The sequence below is a fragment of the Saccostrea cucullata genome, unplaced genomic scaffold (genome assembly GCF_032062105.1).
Source record: "Saccostrea cucullata isolate Sc308-1 unplaced genomic scaffold, CSIRO_AGI_Scuc_v1 ctg893, whole genome shotgun sequence".
In the NCBI taxonomy this organism is placed as follows: domain Eukaryota; kingdom Metazoa; phylum Mollusca; class Bivalvia; order Ostreida; family Ostreidae; genus Saccostrea; species Saccostrea cuccullata.
The window spans coordinates 12,754-37,726 of record NW_026918505.1 but is presented as its reverse complement, the minus strand read 5'-3'; the positions used below and the strand labels follow the sequence as shown (position 1 = coordinate 37,726).

The 24,973-nt window shown below is 33.1% G+C and overlaps 1 protein-coding gene across 1 annotated transcript; it reads right to left on the bottom strand.

The window, feature by feature from the left end:
- Positions 1 to 2,460: 2,460 nt before the first annotated feature.
- LOC134267296 (uncharacterized) lies at positions 2,461 to 10,622 on the bottom strand. The gene is made up of 5 exons (XM_062749523.1): positions 10,372 to 10,622; positions 9,133 to 9,199; positions 8,701 to 8,800; positions 4,533 to 4,701; positions 2,461 to 3,571 (listed from the first exon to the last, which is right to left on the bottom strand). Exons 1-5 carry the CDS (start codon positions 10,558 to 10,560, stop codon positions 2,783 to 2,785), a joined length of 1,314 nt encoding a protein of 437 aa, XP_062605507.1. The 5' UTR covers positions 10,561 to 10,622; the 3' UTR covers positions 2,461 to 2,782.
- Positions 10,623 to 24,973: the final 14,351 nt, after the last annotated feature.

The window sequence follows — 24,973 nt, the reverse complement described above, 5'->3', positions numbered from 1 at the left end:
GAGACAACAATTAATTTAGAATTTATGCACTGCATCAGGGTTATTTTTTCCCCTATTTATTTCCTCTTTAAAAACCTAGTCAATATGTACATGTAACATGTTCCACACTACCATATTCACAAATGTCAAAGTCCTGTAGAGGTGTAACGTTATATACCAAGAAATCTGGCAATTTCAATTTCAAGTCTTTATATAGCTTAAATTTACATTCAATACATGTATAAATTAAAAAAATGATCATTTGAATCTTTTGCTTTCCTGCTTATGTAGCAAATAAATCCCAACCTGGTTTTCAATCTCTTTTATTCATTTTTATTTCATATCATTTGTCCAAGTTTCTTTTCATTTCTTGAAATCAGTTTCATTTTGTCCTTGGTTGTTTTTATTTCTGTTTCCTTATCAATTTTCATTTACAAGGAAGCTAAGTAAGCTTCTTCTATTGTTTCAGTGAGACCATGTACATCAGGGGGCACTGGTGCTTGTATTAGAGCCAAGTGCTTTCCTTCTATGAGGAAAAATGATCCCCCACATAATTTACAAATTGCCCTAAAAGCTGCAGCTTGTACTGATGTTGAAAGTTCAAACTGCACATGTAAAGCCGGCTCTGGAAATTGCAGCCATATTTTAGGCCTTATGTACACATTAGCCCACTATCAAAAGCTTGATTTAAAGACAGTGCCATGTGTCAAATCTAAGACATCAATGCCTCAAACATGGCATATACCCCAACGGTTAGAGGGTATCAGTCCTGAAGCAGTTGAGGATGTACATATTCAGAAAACTACCTGTAAAAAAATAAAAACAGATGGTGTGAAATCAAAATTTTATTGTCCAATACAGCAACCTATACCATATCAGAACATTTTGGAATCTCTCAATCAAAATATAATGGCAACAAATGCTCAATTTAAAACCATACTGCCACCTTCCTCCAAAATTAATTCCATTGAGACCATTGAATCAAAAGTTGGACCAGTGCCCAAAGGTTCCCTTCTTTCTTATCAGCAAAAGAAAATTGACGAAAGTAACGATACAATTATAAACAATCCTGCGTTTCCTACTTTTCCTGGATATAATTTACCTATTCTTGATCAAACTTTTAATACAGCTCTAAATCTGGGTGAACAAAATTTTTATGATGGACTTGCCGTGTCAAAAACTGATTCTGATGACATTGAACAAAATACAATTGAACAGTCTAAAAATCCCTACTGGAATTCAGCAAGAAAACACAGAATTACTTCATCTAAATTTAAAAGAGTTTGTTCACGGAAAAAAGATTTCGAAACTTTGGCTGACGCATTATTAAAAAGTAACAAAATTCAAACAGCAGCAATGAAATTTGGACTTGAACACGAACAGGAGGCAGCAGAAGCATACGCCACTATAACAGGAAATAATGTGTTTAAAGCAGGCTTAGTCATCAATCCCTCATGTTTTTATTTGGGAACTTCTCCTGACAGGAAAGTCATAGACCCCAACTCTGTTCCTATGTATGGACTCTTAGAAATTAAATGTCCAAATTCAGATTCCATCACAAATTTAAAATATTTAACTCTTGTGAATAACAGCTACAAACTAAAATCCTCCCATGAATATTACTATCAGATAATGGGTCAAATGGGTTTGACCGGTGCTTTGTGGTGCGATTTGTTCATTTGGTGTAAAGATGACTACCATCTGGAAAGAATTAACTTTCTACCAGGAAAGTGGCAGGAAATAAAACAGAAACTTGACATATTTTACTTCAATTGCTTTTTACCAAAATGTGTTCGATACTGAAAATAACATCTATGATGGATCATAAAAAGAAAAAAAAATTGTACATGTGAGTACATGCATGCTATTATTTTTGTTTGTTTGGTTTCTTTGTTTTGTTAATCCAAAAGTTTAAATAAGCTTTTTTCTGATTAAAGAGGGTCTGTCATCTGTTAAAATTTTAAATGAAGTACCCCATTCTCTCTATACATGTATGTAATGGGGAGATGATTGGGAAAGAATGAAAATTTGGCATCATTATTTTTTTTTCTACTGAAAAAAAACCCCACTTTCATAGCCATAAGAGGCAAAAGCTTCCCTATATAGTGTAGATTCAAGTTTGTTCAAATCCAATTTGTTCAAAGCCTTGTCCTTTTCAAAAAAGTTGTCATTTATGTTCATACAAAAAAAATAATCGTGCAACATAAATCTTCATAAAATTGCAATTGCGTTGATTACCAAAAGTAATTATGATAGCATTGCATATACAGTATAATTTAAAAATTCTTGTACTTAAATCAAATTTTAAAATATCTGTATTAGATTTTCAAAGTTACCCAATCCTTGATAAAATCTCATGGTATTAATGTTTTTCCAAAAAGATCTATATCACTTGAAAACATCTCAATGAAAATTTACAAAGAAAAATCAATTTCTCAAAGCATGCAAAGGAAAAAAGTGTTGTGCACTAAAGCTATATTTCTGTTTTGAATATATACAGGTATGTGTACCCTCTCACTTGTACATGTCTGGTATATCAAATATGCAGATGATGTTCATTTACATGCCACACACATAAACAGTATCAAACAATTGAAAATATAACTGTCAAAATAACTTTTCTTTAAAATTTGTTAATAAACAACACACAGACCAAATCTGGTTTACAGTCCCAGCAACAGACAATGGCAGAACATTATCAAAAATATGGTACTCTTTACACCTTCTGATAGCTCTTTCTACATGAATTCTTAGTCTTGCTATTTGCTGAGTTTTAGTAACTTCATCCTTACTAAATTTAACTTTATTTCCTAAAAAAAGGTGGAATAATCAAGTGTGCACCAACACTGTCAAGTAAATCTTGGATTAAAAAACCTTTGTCAACCATCACATCATCACCTTGTTCTAATAGATCAAGTATACCACTTCTTTGTGTTACATCTTTATCAGAAATATTGCCAGTAAATAATCTGCTAACAAAACATACAGCACCATGAGGGGTTATACCAATCAAGCCTTTAAAGGTAGTATGAGACTTGTAATTTGAATATGACTGAGAGTTAAGTACTTTGGCACTTGGAGTCTGCACACGTATTTCTGTACAATCCAAAATAACTCGTGTATTGGGATAAGTAGTCTTAAAACATTCTGGCATATTCTGTTTAACAATATCTAAATCTGGCCATATGGGTAAACATCCCAAAATACAATACAAGTAATTACTCCAAGTAATAATAATACGACTAACAGTGCTTTGAGACACACAAAAACGTTGTGCTAAATCTTCTTCAAAAAAACCTTGTCTAATTCTACATAAAAACATAAAAAATTGATCTACAATTGACAAAGACTCTTCTCTAAAAGGATTACAAACAATGTTCTTATTTCTCTGAACTTGTGACCACCTGATCATATTTGAGGCTGTTGGCTCAACAACATTATATACAGCACAAAAAATATCATAAGTAGAAAAACCAGTGTAAAAATTTATCAAATTTGGATCTTTGGAAAATCTTTCAATTCCGAACTTCTCTACTTTCTTCTCAAGGTGCTGTACCCTTTCTTCTAGTTTAGAAATGTGTATCTTCATGGCCTGCAATATAGTACATGTATTACACAGTGATATATGTACATGGTTTATCTATTCCAAATTAATATCAACATTACCACAATATCACAGAGACATTTTCTTCTTTTATTTAAATTTGTATAAGCAACTGAATACAGTATTATTTACATGATGAAACATTAATTATATTATTGAATGCACATCACTGGATGTTTCTTTGATGGAACAGATGCTGCTAAAAAATTTGTACACGTGGTTTGCTTTTAAACAGTGTTAACTGATAAGATTTCCATTGTTGTTTTCATAAACAAAAGGCCCATGGGCCACATCACTCACCTGAGTAATTTGGTCCATTGTGTTCTTTGACACATTTCCCCCTTCTACTGTCTATTGTTTAAAACTTGGATACCCTATTATTGCCCCATCCTATCCCCGGGGGTTAATTTAGAATCTACACTGCTCCAGCTGGATGCTTCCACATACAAGTTTTAGCTTTTCTGACCTAATGGTTCTTGAGAAGATTTTTAAAAAAAATTTTCCTTCATATTTCAGTGTAAAACTAGGATTCCCTATTGTGGCCCCACCCTACCCTGGGGGGTCATGATTTGATTAATTTAGAATCTACACTACCCCAGGATGCTTTCACATCAGTTTCAGCTTTTCTGGCCCAATGGTTATTGGGAAGATTTATAAATGACCCACCATATTTTTTTCTTTTCACGATTATTTCCCCTCAGAAGGAGATTTGGCCCTTCAAATTAAAAATTTAATTTTCCTTTGCCCAAGGATGCTTTGTACCAAGTTTTGTTAAAATTGGCCCTGTGGTTCATGAGAAGAAGTTGAAAATGTGAAAAGTTAACAGACAGACAGAGGGACGACGGACAACTGGTGATCAGAAAAGCTCACCTTAGTTTTCAGCTCAGGTGTGAGCTGAAGCTAACATGCACCCAAGATCAAAGGAACTACTACATGATCCGTGTATTACCTCAAGATCTTCTTCAAGAGATGGTGCTTGGCGACAATAGTCATGCTCTTCAGATGGCATATCTGTTGAAGTGTCAATGGCACATGTTGCAGTTGATGATGAATGTTGGTCTGTGTCTAACGAGATTGAGGATGATGTTTTCTGCTTCTTAATAATTGATGTTTCTTCTCTGAAAAGATCAATATGTATCATAATACATGTAAAATATTATAAATAGCAATGTTTTATTTTGATACAGTAGAATTTTGAAAACTCAGCTATATGTTATTGGGACTTAAAAATCTTGCACATTCCTAAACCTTTATGATTCATTTGATCACAAAATGCAATACATTTTACAAGTCAGTGGTTGCATGCAAGCTTCACTACATACAAAAATGATAAAAGAACAAGTTTGCAGTCAGACACAATATTGCATGTACCCCCGGTAGAAATAATTTTCATGACATGCTTTTCACTAACATTTACACATCCAGATAATACCATAATCCTTTGGTACCAATACAGATTTATCTGGAAAAAAAGTGTCTAAATAAAACAATTTACTTATTTTAATCCAAGACTTCGGCCATTTTATTGTGCCCCTTTCCATTTGGGATGATTTGAACTAACATATGAGATGATATGTTTAAGCAATGAATCATTATTTTTTGAAAGATATATAGTCTCGTAATTGCAACGGTGTGTGCAAACAAATTAAATGTCCCTGTAATGGTGTTTTAAATGCCTTAAATTTCCACACATTTTACATGCAAAATACATGTTTATAAATGTAAATTTCATATATATCTTTAAATTTACAGATTTTATTTCTTTTTTCTATGCATTCCCATTAAGTAAAAGTTGAATCTATAGTACTTTATATCAATAAGGTTCATTTTTTGTGGCTCCTGTTTTTTTGAGAAGATTTTTTAAGGATCCCACAATTTTCATTGACTATTTCTTAATTATCTCCTTCGCCCAAGGATTGTACATGCATGTGCCAAGTTTAGTTGAAACTAGCTCAGTGAAAGAAAATGTGAATATTATTTATAATGACAACAAACACCAAAGACAGATAATAGACAAATTTGATCACAGGCCTTTAAATCGCTTAGAAAAAAAATTAAGGTGTTGAAAAAAAAATTAAAGGTATGAAACTCTTTTGGTAGGGTACCTTCTTTTGCCTATAAAATTCTTTTAAATCAAATGCTTTACAATGTTACTTTCTATCCATATCAATTCAAATATAAACAATCTTCATTACTACCAAAGTTCATCCCGTAATTCCTTATACTTCTCGAGATATTCTGAAATCAATTCCAAAATTGACCTTAATTTTTTTACTCGACATCAGCTTGGGCCTTAGAAGAGCTACACTAATTGTAAAGCGGGAACGATGGGACAAATGTTTCCCGGAATTTATTCTAAACTCAATAAATATTTGTTCATTTGCATTCGAGCTTTACAAGGTTTTCTCTAATTTGATCATTTGATATTACTAAGTCACAAACAACATTTTAGCGGTCTAAATGTTTTGAAAATTGAAAGGTATACACATCGTCGCAAACCACGGCCAAAATGTATGCTCCTCTCCCATTCAGGCCGTGGTTGAACGAGGAGAGAATTCTTCGTAGCTCATTAAAATATTGACCAATGCGAGTAAAGTATAGTCGGATGATGAACTTTATCGCGACCTTTCAATATCCAATCGCAGTATAGGAAATATTTCTTGTATACTGTTGACGCCAGCTGTTGATTTCGATTGCGATGGAACCAAAACTTGCCACTGACTGAATATGACATCACAATAGAGAGGCGTAAATATTCAAGATTACGACACTTTTTGTGATCAAGCAGCCATGGGTAGGAGAGAGCTAATTTAATGCGGACTCCGGACCGTGGCTTGAGACGATGAGGTATACAATGCGTTCCGGAAAATATTTGTTCTACCATTGCTTCATTTACATTCTTAATCAACATGGGGCTGCAGTTGTTGATGCAAATGTTTTCAAATTAATTTTTCGCGAAAGGAATTACTACTGACTTAACCTTACAATCTGGAGTAAGAAATCAACTTTGAATTGTTGAAAAATTTTACAAATACTTTGCAACTCTTCGCTGGACTTTAAACATCATCTGTTTACACGTGAATGACCAGGGGCCCAAGCTAATGTCGAGTACAAGAAAGTAGGTCATTTTTGAAATTGATTTCAGAATATCTCGAGAAATACTCGGTATATGGAATTTCGGAGTGAGCTTTGAAAGAAATGAAGAATGTTTATCTATGAATAGATTTGAATAGAAAGTAGAATTTTAGAGCATTTGAATAAAAAATATTTTATTAGCGAAATAGGGTACCCAGTATAAGAGTTCAATATCTTTATTTTTTTTTTACACACACAATTGTTTTAAGGTAAGTCACTCGTCAGCTTTTTAGAAAAGTTCACGCAGAAGCTTTTACTTCAAAACTACTTATTAAAATTCAATTTTTATAACATATTTGAATTCAACAATGTAAATTTTTTAACATTCAATGAAAAAACTGCTAAAAAATCTACAAAGAAGCAAGATCTATGAGGGACTATTTCTTTTGGTGGAAGGATATTTAGCAGAAAATTCTGCAAATCTGCACATTTATAAAATTTAATGTAATGGAAATTTAGCCTCAAATACTTTTACTCGGAGAATATTTTCCGTTTTGATATTGCTAAAAATATTTAATATAGGTCTTAATCTATATTTTTAGACTAAGTTTTATACCTTCCCTCAACAAACTTTTCCAAAAAATAAAAATATATTAAAGAAGTCAAGGTCAAATTTACACCATTTTTTGCCTGAAAATCACATATTTTGACAAATATTTCAAAATTAGCATCACTGACCCCACCTTTTTCTTTCATTATTTTAAACTACTCGATACTTGTGACTGATCAGCACTCAAGTCGTAAAAAGTTTGATATAAGAAAATTTTTTATTGCCTATTAAATTTTTCATTACCCCAGATATGTTATTTTTTAGTGCAAAAAGGTCACTCAATAATTTACGCGCATTAATTTGCAAGATTTGTTTAATGATAAATATTATTCAAACTATTTTACGTAAAATAAGATTACATTTATTGCCATGCTTACATCTAATCAAATATAATAAGGGTTAAAGTAATTAACCAAAGAGATGAAATTTAAGTGCAAAAAGGTCAACTTAAGTGTACCGTAGAGCAGTAGGATGCACACTGACCCCCTATTTTCATTGCGATTTTGAGTTACACTTTATGAGTACTTATCCAAATTATACTTCTCAAAAAATCCTTGATATAAGAAATTTCAGGAGTGACTTACCTTAAGCAATCAAAAGGCCTGTGAATTTGATCATAAAATTTCACTTGAGCTTTCCGTCTGCTCAGGTGAGCTATTTATGGCACAATAATCAGCCAATAACCTATATTAAGGATTTAATAAATAAAAAAAACTTGATTCTCATCCAATTTTTTTTTTTTTTAAATTGAGGCAGGTGGTGGATTTCATAACAAATTTTCGTTTCTTCCATTATACAGATATTTTTTGACCTTATCAAATGGTGCAGATTTAAGCGTTATATCCGTTGTCAGATATATATCTTTGTTATACATCTAAAAGTCATACATAGTTATAGAGGTCAATTTAAATATGTTTATCTCTCACTACACATCATCTCGCATCAGGAATCTTTCACAACTACTGATGATCCTGTTTAATGATCTTAACAGCCGTGAAAATCACACTGAAATATGGGGGATAGAGAACGAAAGTTGAATACTAGTTGATTACCGATCCCGATCTGAATTAAGACTAAGAAAACAGATTTTGTTTTAAAATTTGAGAGGAGGATGAGAATCTAGGTTTTTATTTACTATGGCCTTGCACAGGTATGGTGTGCATTATTCAAGCTGTATTTATTATTTAAATGGTAATATAAGTACCGAACTGTCCATTTTCATGTCCATCATGCCGTAACATGACCAGCTGTACAAACATGATACGTATATGTGCTTATGCATAACTCAGTTTGTGAGCACAGCTGTCCATGTTGTGAATTGATGGACATCAAAATTTACAACTCAGTGCTTAAATAATACAAATGCAGCATTCCTTGTTTATCAGAAGCAAAATTAATACTGCAAATTGTATCATGACTTATTAAGTCTTACTGAGGAGGTCCTTCCCTCTTCTTGGGTGGTTTACGGCTTGGTGCACTCTTAGTCCATGGAAATATACTTGGTACTGTGCCTTTCTTCAATTTTCTTAGTCCTACAAGGTGTGTAGACATGTTAATTTTAACCATTCTAAAATATTTAATTATCTATTTCCAAATTAAAATATTTAATACATGTTTGTTGTACTTGACTCCAAATTACAACTTTATTTTTGAACTTTAAATAGAAATGTCTCCTTGATTTTTCAGAAAGTTTATATATTTAGAATTGAACATTTATCGATATAAATTTATTATAAATCTAAGTGATCAATGCTAACTAATGTGCATTATTAAAACTTTTAAGTTGATAATAAATTAATATTCAACAATATTATAAAGTAACAGCAAAAGAACTCAAACTTTGAAGCTGCTTGTAGCCTTGTACCTGTCAATGTTCTTACAATATCATCGTCCTTAAAATGCTTGGAACACACAAATGTGGACTTTGATATCTGAAAAATACCAATCAAGTTGTAGAATATCTAATTGGCATTGTTATTGTTATTGTTTCAATTACAATTCATAAGTTATACATGTATTAAAAAGTATGTACACTATTTATTATGCTTCTTTTAAAACATCTATATAATGTTAGGAAGGTATTAATTAATTAACGGGTGCACAAGGTTTTAACTGCTTACCTTGGCTTTATTAGGTCAATTGGCCCTTTCACCATAATTGTGGTTCTACTCTTTTGCAGGGCAAATTTATGTGTTATGTTTGATGGCATTTTTGTTTATACAGATAGATAATTAAATGTCAAAAAAAAGCCAATTACTTTTACATCAAATTTAACCAAAATATAGCATTTTGCCCTGCAAAAGAGTACTACCACACTTATTGTGAAGGGGCTATGCAAGGGGTTGCTTGAGAAAAAAAACATTTCAAGTTGGTGCATAAAATAAATCAGGATATTGTAAACAAAAGAATTTTTCTTCGACAAAATTTGATGACAAGTAGTTCATAGTTAAACAGAAAGGAACTGGACATCCTGATTACAAGTGTAGTGTGTATATTCTAAATAGGGAATACCGATTGTCAGAATAGTTTATGGCTGGAATTTTATTTTGTTTTGTTGATGCCCATATGACCTTTAAATTATAGGCCTGATCAATTCAGTATAAACATTGAACATGTATCATGATACAGTGTATATGATTTAATACTATACAGGCTGCAGATGTTATGAAGAGAGTTGTTTTCCTGTTAAGAACTAATTAAGCTGCGTGTTGGTTGGAATTGGGCTTGGAATTTCACGTTTATATAGATATTTATCAACCAAAAAAAATTTTAAATGACTAGAAATTTTATTAAAAGCTGTTATATCGAAATGTAATCATCTAAATTAAAAGTGTGTAGAGTCTGTAATGAAGTGCGAGATGATAAGAAACCTCGCTCGCACCTTTACTGGCTTTAGCATGATGGACGTAAACAACACTGGTGATGTGATATCTATCGCCTCACGGTGATTAATTAAAAGGGTCCTGTATGTCAAAACTCAATGAAATTAAAGGAAAATATAATCAAAATTAAAAATCTGTAGCTTTTTAAAGATGTTTCAGTGAGGGATTTTTTTATATCCACAAAATCGATCAACTTTGTGTTAGGCACGTGAAAAACTTACATGGAAGTCGGGGCCTTCGTCTCGCCGTATTTTAATAATCCACTCTTTCCGTACAGATGGATCCTTTGGAAAAGAGTGGAAGGATGTTGCTGTACCCCGACGACTGTCTTCATTACAAAGCGGCACACAACAATAAGCCGCGGAGCCTGTTTTCGCATGGCCGTCCATTTTCAGCGTCTGCTCGCACATGTGCTTTTTGTCAGGTCAGCCTCGTTATCGCTACGAACTTTAGCGCGTGCGTGAATAGAGTCTATTGGTATCACTGTTTTTGACAGGAAAAAGAACTGAAAGAAATGTGTGTAAATCAAAAAGAGAAAAATTAGACAAATGAAAGCGAGATTCCGATCCATGAAAGTAATGATTCCGGATGACATAAGCGACTCAGATTTAGGTTAAAGATAAACTCCAGAAAAAAAAAGAAAAAAGAAGGAGGACGGAGATCAAGGGAAGATTTTATTTTGATGTAGTCACATCCGGTTCGGAGATTTGAGCAATGTTGGTGAATTTTAAAATCATAAATTTTATTTTTGCAATTATATGCACAATTCAACTCTACATACATTGTTCTATCATGATCAACAGTTAAAATTTCATACTTCCTTGCTCCATGGGTTTTGAGCGACAAAAATCTTTTAAAATCATCATAAGCACTCAATATTGTTTATGACCTGAGGGTGTGTCATAGCCTTGACCCAAGGTCGTTTATGCAAGATCAAATTCACTGAAAGAAAAAAAGTTAATTTGTGTTCGGTCAATGTTTCAACAAGTTTGAACATTTCTAAGATCCATATTCTTGATTTGGCACCTTAATTAAAAAAAAAAGAAAAGGGATTATTTGTCCCTTTTGGTCAGTTCTAGTTTTACATTACGAATGGCAGGTAGACTATTGTCCATACAAATACAAAAAAGCAAAAAATTGAATGAAAATTCATGAAAAGTTATTGCCCTTAGCAACATAATTTGAAGATTGAATTTTTAATACAATAAAGAAAATAAACTTTAATTTTTTTTATCACAACTTTTGAAAAGCATTCTTCCAAAAGTTTTTTTTCTATTTTAAAGTAGATGAAAATAGTGCAGTAAACCCGTATCATTTAATTTTTTTTCTACCGAAGCTGATGTATGCAGCAAACAGTTTTTTTTCCTTTATTCACTAGAAGACAACACCACAGAAGAAGAAATTTAAAACAAAGTACCTTCAAGCAACAAAAGAAATCAAAGAACTAAAACGTGATTATAGAAGAAGTATTTATTTGGTATCATGTCATGACGGATAACTCCTTAATTCGCCACTCTAGATCAGACTTCTAACCACCGCGCAACGCGGTGAGCATAATAAAAAAAGATAATAAAAATTTAATATGATACTTTTAATATCTTCTTGTGTGATCTACCGTAATAGTAAAAATTTTGAGCAAATCATAAATTTAGCTATTCGTCCTTGAAAATAGGTATAAATTTTTAATGAGAAGTAATTTTAGCGTTGTGTGTGTGCTTAAATGATTACCATAACATCTAATTACGGAATGAGTTGTTAGCGATACTAAACTTTTGTGATCCTAACACCTCGCTAAAAATGCCAATATTGAATCCTCACTATGATACAGAGAATCTGATAAAACAGTTTAATTGATACGAATCTGCATTATATCACTGGTTTTGACAGAATGCTACACTGAAAAAAAAAAGAATGAGGAGGAAAAAAGAAGAAGATGAGGAGAAGACTAACAAGATGTATCAATGCCATCCTACAGAGCAGCAACTCCGAATCTGATTCAGAATTAGGTAATGTAATAAATTAAAAGCAATTGGTATCACTGTTTTTGACAGGAAAAAGAACTGAAAGAAAGGTGTGAAAAGCAGAAGAAAAAGATAAGCGAACTGAAAGCCAGATTTCTCTAAATGAAAGTATTGATTCCGGATTACATTATGAGCGACGAAGATTGAGTTATTGCCCTTAGCAACATAATTTGAAGATTGAATTTTTTATACAATAAAGAAAATAAACTTTAATTTTTTTTATCACAACTTTTGAAAAGCATTCTTCCAAAAGTTTTTTTTTTCTATTTGGAATGAATTTAGAATTAAAAACATTTTTTTAAACGTATTAGTATTACATCTAAAGTAGATGAAAATAGTGCAGTAAACCCGTATCATTTAATTTTTATTTCTACCGAAGCTGATGTATGCATCAAACATTTTTTTTCCCTTTATTCACCAGAAGACAACACCACAGAAGAAGAAATTTAAAACAAAGTACCTTCAAGCAACAAAAGAAATACAAGAACTAAAACATGATTATAGAAGAAGTATTTATTTGGTATCATGTCATGACGGATAAACTCCTTAATTCGCCACTCTAGATCAAGGGAAGATTTAGGGCGGTGATGAAGGCATTGATTGGGTCAAGCGACTCCGATTCGGATTAAGGCAATGTAATAAATTAAAAGCAATTGGCGTCCTGGGTTAGATAAAAAAAAATCCGAAGCTGTTTCAGCATCTTCTGTACATCAATCATATTCTTAAAAGATTATTTGGTTACACGTACTGTGTACTGTGAGGAGAGTTCTGGGATCCAGGATTTCAATGCAGAAAAAGTCGTTTCTGTTGCCTCCACCCAGCTTACCAAAAGAATGAAAAAAAACTACTGGATTCAAATGTAGATTGTGTGTGTTTATTATCGCCCTTTCACATCTAAAAACAAGTTTGCACCGTTTTAAATTCGCCAACACCAGAATAGAGCAAAAGGGGCGAAAATTTAACGGGGGCGAAAATTTCCCTATATACAGTACCTCGCAAAAATTGAATCCTCAATAAACTACAGGGAATCTGCTTGAACAGTATATTTAATATATATATTCATTATATCACTTTTTTCATACATGCAAGGAGGTGCCGGGTACTTATTCTTGTCACCCCGGGTCCCCACGGGGGCAAGTCCTTAGATGAGACTGTATAAAGCGAGGCCCCGTGTCGCAGTAGATGCTGGCGCAAAAAAATTCTATGTCTATCCAAACACAGAGAGAGATGATGCTAAACGCGAGGAGATAGACCTCGAAGAAAGAATTGAAAAAGAAAGGAAGACATGTTCACTAAAATAAGAAATTTCGGTGAAATTCTAATAAAACTCAACCCCTCCTACAGTTTTGAACTGATTACATTACAACTTGGCACAAAAATTAACTACATCAAGATACATAACTTAATGCATCGGTTTTTGAATTCGATGAACGGTGTTGCTCTGGTTACAAAAATAGACATTTTCGTGAAATGCTTTCAAAATGCTTCTTTTCCCACAGCTTTAGTCCCATTTAAAATGAACATGGCACATGTTGCCCTGAAAAGAGACTTGATCAAGGATCATTATATTTATAACTGTTGTAAAGTTTTGAGTACAAAAGACTACTTTTCTCTTCTTTTGTTATAAGTACAAACCAGAAGATGACAGATTTCTTGTGAGTACGATATATTTAATTATTTTCAAACGATAGGACAGAGGGTAAAAGGCAAATTTGCAACGTCAACTGATGTTGTAGTACATCTGTGCAACTGTTTTGTAGTACGACATTTTTTTAGCTCTACTGGTCACAGACCAGAAGAAGATATGGAGATAAGGTACCTAAACTTTTCATCTACCACCCTCTCAAGGAGGCCCAACTCTTCAGCATGTAAGGGTAAGCTTTATTGAAAAAATACACTCGGTTACATGTTACCGTAGTAGGCCCAGGAACAAAAATGTTCTAATAGCAAGCAGCATTGCTCTTCACTGCAAACCTACAGTGTTCTCGACAAAAGACATGAATTTAAACCTTACCACCCCCTCAAGGAAGCCTACATCTACCACGCCCTCAAGGATGCCTACATCTACTACCCCCTGTACATCAATCATATTCTTAAAAGATTATTTGGTTACGCGGACTGTGTAGAAAGTGAGGAGATTTCTGTGATCCAGGATTTCAATGCAGAAAAAGTCGTTTCTGCTGCCTCCTCCCAGATAACCAAAAAAATTGAAAATGAAACTACTGGATTCAAATGTAGATTGTGTGTGTGTGTTTGAATGAAAACCATAACATCTAATGATGGAATGAGTTGTAAGTTATATTATACTTTAGTGATCCTAATTCCTCGCTTAAAATGTCAAAATTGAATCCTCACTATACTACAGGGGATCTACTTAAACAGTTTAATTAATACAAATCTGCATTATATCACTGGTTTTGACAGAATGCTAAAATAAAGAAAAAACTGAAAAAGGAGAAGAGGAGGAGAAAGGAAATACAAAGACGATTCCGAGCGGTAATGAAGGGCTTAATTGAAACGAGTGAGACAGATTCAGATTAAGGTAATGTTGTAATGAACTAAAAGCAATTGGTGTCCTGGGTTAGAAATGAAAATTCCCCAAGCTGTTTCTGCATCTTCTGTACATCAATCATATTCTTAAAAGATTTTTATTACGCGTACTGCGTAGAAAGTGAGGAGAGTTCTTTCTTGCATCCAGGATTTCAATGCAGAAAAAGTCGTTTCTGCCGCCGCCACCCAGTTTACGAAAAGAATGAAAATAAACTACTGGATTCAAATGTAGATTGTGTGTGTGCTTAAATTTTGTTTTGAACATATTTTATTGTATAATTTATACAATGGGATTGGTATCAAGTTCTTGCAACTTAAAAAAACCTCTCCCTAAATGTGCTTAAATGAAAGCCATAACATCTAAAACTGTATACAGGGTTATTTTCGCCCCGTGCTATTTTCGCCCTTTCACATCTGAAAACAAGTTTGCCCCGTTTTTAATTCGCCCAAAAGGATTTTTGTTAATTATATTATACAGTTTACTTTGAATTCGCCCCGTTTTAAATTCGCCCACACCAGAATAAAAAAAATTTAAAAATTCTGTTTATCATGTTTTTAAGGAGATTCCGCTAACTTAAGGAATGAATCATATGAATTGCGAATAAGACATGGCATTGGTACCCTTCAATAGTCTAGAAACCAGAAGTCTCTGATACAAATGTAGCTCTACTAGTCTGTTCATGTATATGGAAAGTAGAACTTGGATTTGACTTTTCAACAGGCAGAAATAAATAGAATAATTTATTTTTTAAATATAACTTTGTGCCAGATAAGCAGAATTATCTACGTTAGTGAAGTTAACTTTTGTGCCAAATTATATTGAAATCACAACAAAATTGACGGAGTTCGTTTTAAAGGAATTATACAGAAATTTCTATTTTGAATTAGCATAGCAACAAAGGATGACCTTAGTTATGTATCTTAGTCTATTCTACTTGTGTATCAAGTTAAATTGAAATGGGGTCTAAACAGTAGGAGGAGTAGCCTTTTAAAGAAACCTCACAGAATTTTTTTTTAGTAATCATGGCAACACCATTCATCGAAATCAAAAATCGATGCACTAAATTATGTATCTTAGTGTAGTTTACTTGTGTGCCAAGTTATATTGAAATCAGACCAAAATTTCAGGAGAATAGCATTTGAAAAATAGCTTACAGAGAGACAGACAGACGGACGGACGACGGACACTATACTATAACATGAGCTTTTCTGGTCTCTGACCAGTAGATCTAAAAACAATAATACAATAATTAATCTAAGTATAGTCTATCTGCAAGCCACGTTGTATTATATACAAACTTAAACTGTATTTGTAATGTAATAGCATTTTTAAACTATTTCACAGAAATTTCTATTTTAAGTAACTACAGGAACAACGTCCATTCTTATCTAAAATGATGCAGAGAATTATGTTTCCTAGTATAGTCTACTTTTGTGCCAAGTTATATTGAAATCTGACCAAAACTGTAGGAAGAGCATTATTTTGAAAGAATGTTACAGAAGATATTCTATTTTTAGTAACCATGGCAACACCGTTCATGGAAATCAGACACCACTGAAGCGAAGAAATATGTATCTTAGTGTAGTCTACATGTCTGCCAACTCTAATTGAAATTGGATCAAGACCATAGGAGCATTTTGAAAGCATTTCAAAGAAATTTCTATTTTTAGTAACCATGACAATACCATTTATCGAAATCATAGGCACTTGGGGTATGGACCCCCCCCCCCCCTTTCCCATTTTTTTTCTTTTTAAATCAGGATTCAAGTCATCTTTTTCCTCTTTTTCTATTCTAATATGCATTATATGTTATCAAAAATGCAACTCTTTTGTCTCTACAAGCTGTTTTTAAAAATGCCGTTTTTCACTGATACATATAAAGAGAGAAGGCTTGCAACTCTTTTCTAGGCATCCGCCTCACCTCGCTCAAACTTCGCTCGATTATCTATCTAAATCAGTATAAAACATGGGATATGCATACATCAATAAATTTGTTATACATTCCTCTTCCTTTTCACATTTCCATTTAATTTTTATATGCCCCCGATTTGTAAATATTTTGATGAAATCACCCGCATCTAGGGTAATTTTTTTCATGTGCTTCAACCGGGACATAAAACCGGGACGCATACCTATTGCATATAAGCTCTTCTGGTCCCTAACCAATAGAGCTAAAAATGGCAGTGTAACTACAGACCCTCCCCGTCACAGAACAAGTAAATAGGAATGTCTTTTGCTAGTGCTGTTATTCAATTATATTAATCTGCTAACTCCTGACCATTCAAAACAATATAAATGTATAGCCCCACGTCACTGCACCACAATCAACCACAATTATCTCAAAATCGTAGCAAGCGAACAAAAGTGCCGTTCTACCCTGTTAACAGCTCAACGTGTCACCCTATACTGGCTTTAACACACTACTCTATCGAAACCGGTTTTTTGAACCGCATGACTGAACATACCTGAATAGGTATCCGTCTATTCGGATTGAAAACTTTAAATATCCGGAATAATCCATTCAATATCATTTCAAAGTAGAAATTAATTTAATCTAATTACTAAGCATTCATTTTATGCATTTTGCACGTTCTAAAGACAAAATTTAATTTTTTATTTTACAAAATTAGGGTAGGGATACCTATATATGACATTTTAAGATTGGCCTTTGAACAAGTAAAATATTGCAATAAAATTGAAAATGAAACTCTTGACCTTCACGAACAATTTATTTGTGAAATAAAATGTTATTTTTTGCAGAAACCCTTAGTAATGAAATTATACTGTTTTCCGAACTAGGGCTTTAAACTTTTTCAAACAGTTTGAGAGACATATTTCCCCAATTAATTCCTCGGATAACAAAAATTTATGGCAAGGTAAATGGAGTTTTTTCTGCTCACATACAGTGATTATTCCTTGATGAGTTCAGGCTTTTATTGCATAAAATCTAAGTTTTATACTCATTGATTCAATTCTTTCTCCCGGGGCAACAATTAATGGCTATATCAATGTTTTCTTGGCAATGGTTGCCAAGGTTTTTATGCCCCAGAGAGCCCTCAAAGTAACACTATAATTTCCTCATAACTAATGATCAATTTTATAAGATGTTGGTGTGCTCCAAAATTTCCCATTTCAAAAAAATCAGATTAGATTCTTTAAATAGAGCGTTGCTATGGAAATAAGCAGAAAATTTATGCTAAAAAAACCTGAAAAATATTTTGTTTCCTTGGATACGTACCCTTAAATGTAGATTCCCAAAACTTTTATGATTGATATTTATCAACAGCTAACTTGGCTTTTAATTTTGACTATCATCCAATCTCTAAGTGGATGCAAGAAGTTAGCACACAGGATTTAATATTGATATAAAGTTAAAAAAATCGAACATTTTTCCTTCTTGGTAACCATAGCAACAGTTTTGTTTTATTCAACAAATTTTATCAATATATAATATTTAACTTCAGTTCTAACAGATAAGACTATTCCAGTTGAGCTCTTTAATTTGTATCTTGATTAAATGGCAATTCAATTCTTAATGCAGCGGAAAAAAATTCACTTTTAAGCACTAGTACTTTGTTTCCATGGTAACATTACAAAGTAGCAATTATACCCAATTTTTCTTATGGTTTTGGTGTTGCAAGGTCCTAAAGATGCATACTTGCCAGTTTTGAATTTTCATGTTTTTTTCTCAAAACAATAGCATTAACCCAATCTTAGTTACTGGTTTTGCATGGATACACTGTGTTACCACGGCAACCATAAAAGTTATTTATAGAATAATATTGCTTATACTTATATACTTAAGGTCAAATATTTTCTTTGTTTTTCTTAAGTCAATGATTAAGTTTTAGCATGTAACACCTACCATTAGTGAATATGGAGTGTTTTTCAGCATATTTCAGCATTTTAAATGTATTCCAAATGTACCCTTGGTTACCACTTACTTTGAGATATATTCTAAACAGTTTCTTCACAGTATAAGTGACATCAAGGTGTAATGTTTTCGTTAGAATGGTTTGTTTGCTTTTTCTAGTTTTTATTAAGCCACAGTCAGGATTTAAAGTGGCTGAAAATCTCGATTTTTCAAACTTTTCCGGCTGTTGCCATGGCAACCGAGACACTTAGCAACGAAAGTTTGTTTGATATTTGTTTCTGGTGTCGAGTACTAAGCATTGATAAAGTTTCTTTAAAATCGGTGACCATGCGTGACAACGAAGTTTAAGTGGTTTCAGAGAATGGCAATTAAATTCTATTTAGGACATTAAAATGAATCAGAGATTTTTAATTAATTGATTGTTGTTAAGCGTCCCTCTCGAGAACTTTTAACTCGTATATATAGGTAGGTGATACCACTTGTACGTAGAGAGCTGCAACTTTAATCCTTTACTTGTCCCCATTGACCATTTAACAAGGAGAAACCAATCTTTTTCGTGCACAGTCTAATCCGAAGGACCAGTCCTAAAGAGCCATCGAACAGCAGGAAGGATTCCATCTTCTTCGTGCCATCACCTACTGCGACACAAGACTTACCCCAAAGGACCGATCCCAGAGAGCCATTAGACAGGGGGGAATCTTTTTCGTGCCATCACCTACTTCGCCACGGGACCTCATCCGGTAGACAGATGGCAGAGAGCCTTTGAACGGGTCGGATCCTTTTCGTGACAACACCATGCAACTGCGACACAGGACCTCATCCGATGGTAGAGAGCCATTGAACGGGTGAGGGTTTTTTTCGTGCCAGGACCAACTCCGACAATGGACCTCATCCAAAAAGAGAGCCATTCAACAAGGGTGGAGGGAGGGGGCAGTCTTCTTCGTGCCAGCAGCAATTACGACACAGGACCTCATCCGAAGGACGGATGGCAGAGAGCCATTAAAAAGGGGGGTCTTAGATAGGCCATTTAGTTTATTCTATTAAAACAATTGGTCTATTTATTGTATAGACAATGAGATACCTTGAGATCAGCAAACTGAGAATGAAAATCCAAATTAAGAGTATGTTGCTAAAATTAGGAACAGAAAGCGGAACGGAACGGAAAATTTTACTTGAGATTAAATCATTTAAATATATAAATTTATCATATATTTAATACATATATAATTCATCCATGATATATAAAAGTTGAATTTATTAAGTCATTTTTAGCCTCTGACGAAAACCACTGACAGAGTAATGACGTGGCTTTAATATCTTTCAGTACTATTTCTTGCACTCACTAACTACATTAATTTAACATTCAGAAATGGTTGGAGGCTCCAATGATCGTTTCTATAGTCTAAAGGTTATGTCTGGAAAACATGGGGGGGGGGGGCATGAATGATGAATGGATGAAATGTTAAAAAAATCTTCTATAATAAGATTTCTATTGTCGTTTGCCTTAAAAGAACTGATGTGCGCTGATATAAGGGCAATAAAAGATTGAATTCATTTAGAATGCTTTAATTTTACTGTCTGATTAGTACGATGAAATCTAAGACATAGTTAATATCTATATATAATCGAAATCTATTTATGAAATTTTGTCTAAAAAAAAACAAGTATTTTTGAGAGTATTACAGAAGCAATACAAGCCCCCTTACAAGTTCCCCTTTTTTCAGGATATTTTATAAAATGCAAAGTGCAAGGTAAAACTGCACGATTTGTAGGTTGTGAATACTCAGTTAAACCGAATAAAATAATTCATGTTAAGACAAAAATTCAAATTACTTTTCCAATGTCTTGTTCTCCGTTCATATCTATTCACCATCGGAAGTCAGCGCAGCACGAACCCGGTCTCAATTAAACGAATAAGAAAAATTCAAAATGGCATTATTCTGTCAAAAATCAACGAAGCGATGCCAAATTCAAACTTAATCTGTTACTCAATAAGATACACTCAAATATAAAAATTCAGTTCAATATCTGCAAGTATTTAGAAAAAAAAAGTGCGGAAAACCAAGTGGGACGGACAGACGCAGAGGCCGGAAATCTATAGTCCTCTGGCGGTAGGAAACTAGAAAAGTCTACCTACCACTCACACCTAAAATGATAGGCGCGTGCGAGCAAATAAAATATTTTAAATATGGCCTTATAGACATCTTATGGTGATTCATTAAGGTATGGGCGATATATCCCAGTGGGGGCTAGGAGTCTTAAGTACGATTGCAGCTCAGAGTAAGGTTTGTTCCACGCTAAGTTAAAGACATTGGCAGGGTGGTTAAATAAGGACGGTCTTTTAGCACTAGCATCTTAGAAGACAGGCCTTCACTCACTTATTTTCACCTAATCAACTCGCATGTTTAGGATACGACCTATGCTGAAATAGTATCTCGGTTTGAGCAGCGTTTTTGGAAGGGCACGCTGCCTCGCAGGTTGAGTTTAAGGTGATTCGAACCTGTCGTGAAAGTAATTGGAATTTTAAAAGATGGTTACCTTCGGATAAAGGACAAGTTTGTGGTTTAAGAATCATAAAAAAATATATATGTTAATGCACTCGTTTCCATGGCAACAACCTGTGAATATGCCCTTGTTTGAAAATGTAAAATCTGTGAAAAAAATCCCACTACCAGTAAAAAAAGTATTAAAAAACTTACAAATTATCATCAGAATTTATTTATTTTCTTGTATAAAAAAGGGTAACAGATCAACATCATCTTGTCATTTTTACACATAGATAGTACATTCCAACAACATTCTACGACAGCCTGAATTTCCTCTGTCGTCTTAAAAATTGACCATTTTTTCTTAACCTTGACAACAAAAATGGTTATAAAAACACACTAAAAATAATTGGATATTTATTTTCTAAACTTTATTTTAAATAACAGATATATAGCTTAGTAACAGAGGGGAGAAATTGGTATGGTCATTAGTCAAATAAAAAGATATTCTAATCTGAATTTCCTCTGGTCTATTTTTTAAAAATTACCCCGAACTACATATATTGACAATTGTGGCTATACAACTTAATCAAAATTAATCAATGTCAATTTATTTAATAAAATATGTTAAAAACAAACTTAAAATAATACTTTTGAAGAAAAAAATAAAATAAACTTTAAAGAATTTTAAAATTTACATTTAATTTCCAAATTTCCTATGCTCTTTTTTTAAACTTTTGAATTGATTCTTGGCGAATTAAACATATAACACAATATCATGATACAAAATTTTTCATAATTTTTTTAAGATTTTATATGTATACCTAATTTAAAAACCAGAAGTCTCTGTCGAGACTGTAGCTCTACTGGTATGTACTTATCAAAAACCATTGCACTATTTTATGTATCTTTGTGTAGTCTACTTGTGTGCCAACTTATTTTGAAATCAAACTAGAACTGTAGAAGGAGTAGCGTTTTTACGGAATTTCACAGAAAATTCTATTTTTAGTAACCATGGTAACACCGTTCATCGAAATCAGAAACCGATGCACTATTCCATGTATCTTAGTGTAGTCTACTTGTGTGCCAAGTTATATTGAAATCAGACCAAAACTGTAGAAGGAGTAGCGTTTTTAAAGAATTTCACAGAAATTTCTATTTTTAGTAACCATGGCAACATCGTTCATCGAAATTAAAAACCGATGCACTTTTCTATGTATCTTAGTGTAGTCTACTTGTGTGCCATTTATATTGAAATCAGACCAAAACTGTAGAAGGAGTAGCGTTTTTAAGGAATTTCACAGAAAATTCTATTTTTAGTAACCATGGTAACACCGTTCATTGAAATTAAAAACCGATGCACTATTCTATGTATCTTAGTGTAGTCTACTTGTGTGCCAAGTTATATTGAAATCAGACCAAAACTGTAGAAGGAGTAGCGTTTTTAAGGAATTTCACAGAAAATTCTATTTATAGTAACCATGGCAACATCGTTCAACGAAATTAAAAACTGATGCACTATTCTATGTATCTTAGTGTAGCCTACTTGTGTGCCAAGTTATATTGAAATCAGACCAAAACTGTAGAAGGAGTAGCGTTTTTAAGGAATTTCACAGAAAATTCTATTTTTAGTAACCATGGTAACACCGTTCATTGAAATTAAAAACCGATGCACTATTCTATGTATCTTAGTGTAGTCTACTTGTGTGCCAAGTTATATTGAAATCAGACCAAAACTGTAGAAGGAGTAGCGTTTTTAAGGAATTTCACAGAAAATTCTATTTATAGTAACCATGGCAACACCGTTCAACGAAATTAAAAACTGATGCACTATTCTATGTATCTTAGTGTAGCCTACTTGTGTGCCAAGTTATATTGAAATCAGACCAAAACTGTAGAAGGAGTAGCGTTTTTAAGGAATTTCACAGAAAATTCTATTTTTAGTAACCATGGCAACACCGTTCATCGAAATCAAAAATTGATGCACTATTCTATGTATCTTAGTGTAGTCTACTTGTGTGCCAAGTTATATTGAAATCAGACCAAAACTGTAGAAGGAGTAGCGTTTTAAAGGAATTTCACAGAAAATTCTATTTTTAGTAACCATGGCAACACCGTTCATCGAAATTAAAAACCGATGCACTATTCTATGTATCTTAGTGTAGTCTACTTGTGTTCCAAGTTATATTGAAATCAGACTAAAATTGTAGGAGGAGTAGCGTTTTGAAAAATTGTTTACAGACAGACAGACGGACAGACAGACAGACAGACAGACGGACGGACGCCGGACGCATTACTATCGCATAAGCTCTTCTGGTCTCTGACCAGTAGAGCTAAAAATAACACTGACATATTTGCACAGTTCAGGTGAAAAAAGTGCACATTTCAAATCCGAATTTCTTCTGAATTTTTAAAATAACAAATCAATAATGTAAAATGTATGCCTTAATAAAAACAATCTGTGAGCCAATGCTCACTAGTTATACCCCCGCTCTGATGTAAATAAGCACTATCAAGTTAATATACACAAGTTCAATTACAGGCAGATGCACAGAAAAATATATAGTTGACATCAGATTCATATCAAAATTAATCCCACCATATGGCATGCCTCAACAAAGAGTGTAATAAAATTTCAAGCATCCGCTATGAATAGCTAATGAGAAAACTGCGACGAAAAGAACCTGGTTCACTTGTCGCAAAATTCGGCCCCGTGTCAAAATTGATAATATTCCTCTAAGTTCTTCTAAAGAGTGTATATTTTTATGAAATTATCAATAAATACCTGTACAGAGCTTTATTTATGTTTTATATAGCTGTAAAGGTAAAATTGTTTACGTTAATGTTGCGATATTTTGACGTTGATTTATGCGACGTCATGTTCAAGCATGGGGTATAATATTTCAAAATCTTTCCAGCTAACATGCATTTTTCATTATGTAGGTTCATTAAATTTCTCTCACAAACGCAAAATGCAATTTATTGTACTACATGTGTTAGTATACCATACTTACTAATTTATTTTTCATTATTAATGGCAAATATTTGAATCAATTCGATTGTTTGAAATCTTTTTTTAAAATCATATTTATTAGAGAAAATAGTTGTTTATTGGTGGGTTTTCATATGTTAGTGGACTGATGCCATGAGATTCATGCCGCTTAAAATATTTAAAAGAACTTGAAACAAAAAGGTACAGGAAGTGTTGAGAAAAAAATCATTATCATACTTTAAACAATTTTCTATTTCATCATTAGTTTGATGACCCTACTCAGATTTTCGCCTTTTTTATGACGTCATTGCTTCTTTATCTTTCGTCCCTCTGCTCATTGCACTTTTTAAAAGATATATCGTCGTGTTATTAAATACTGATTGAAACCAATTTCGCTTCTACAATTATATCATGAACAGTTGACTTAACAAAATATTGAAGATAGAACTACGCCTAAAGACAAAGATCCTCATTACATTTTGTCGATCGGTGAATTACAATTTCTTATTTTGCGAGTAAAACTTTTCAACGTAACTGACTTTGAAGTTTGGACATCCGGACTGCGAAGCAGCTGAAAATTATCTCTCCTCTACCTTAATAATTTATTCTCCCGAGAAAAAAAGTTATCTGGACTTATTTTGTCTATCTCTATTTGGCCGCCAATTCTACATGTATGTGATTATATAACACGAAGCACCGCCATCGCGTTTTCTTTTATTTGCATTTAAGATTGTTTTACTCTCTGCCAATTAGTTTTCGGTCAGATCTCAAAGAACTGAGATATTGCGAATTTATCGACTCATCAGTAAATGTAATTGATTTTTAGATGACAAATGCTCACATTAAAAAATGTGTTTCCCCTACTATTATAAAAAATAAGTCGTTATTTGAAATGTATT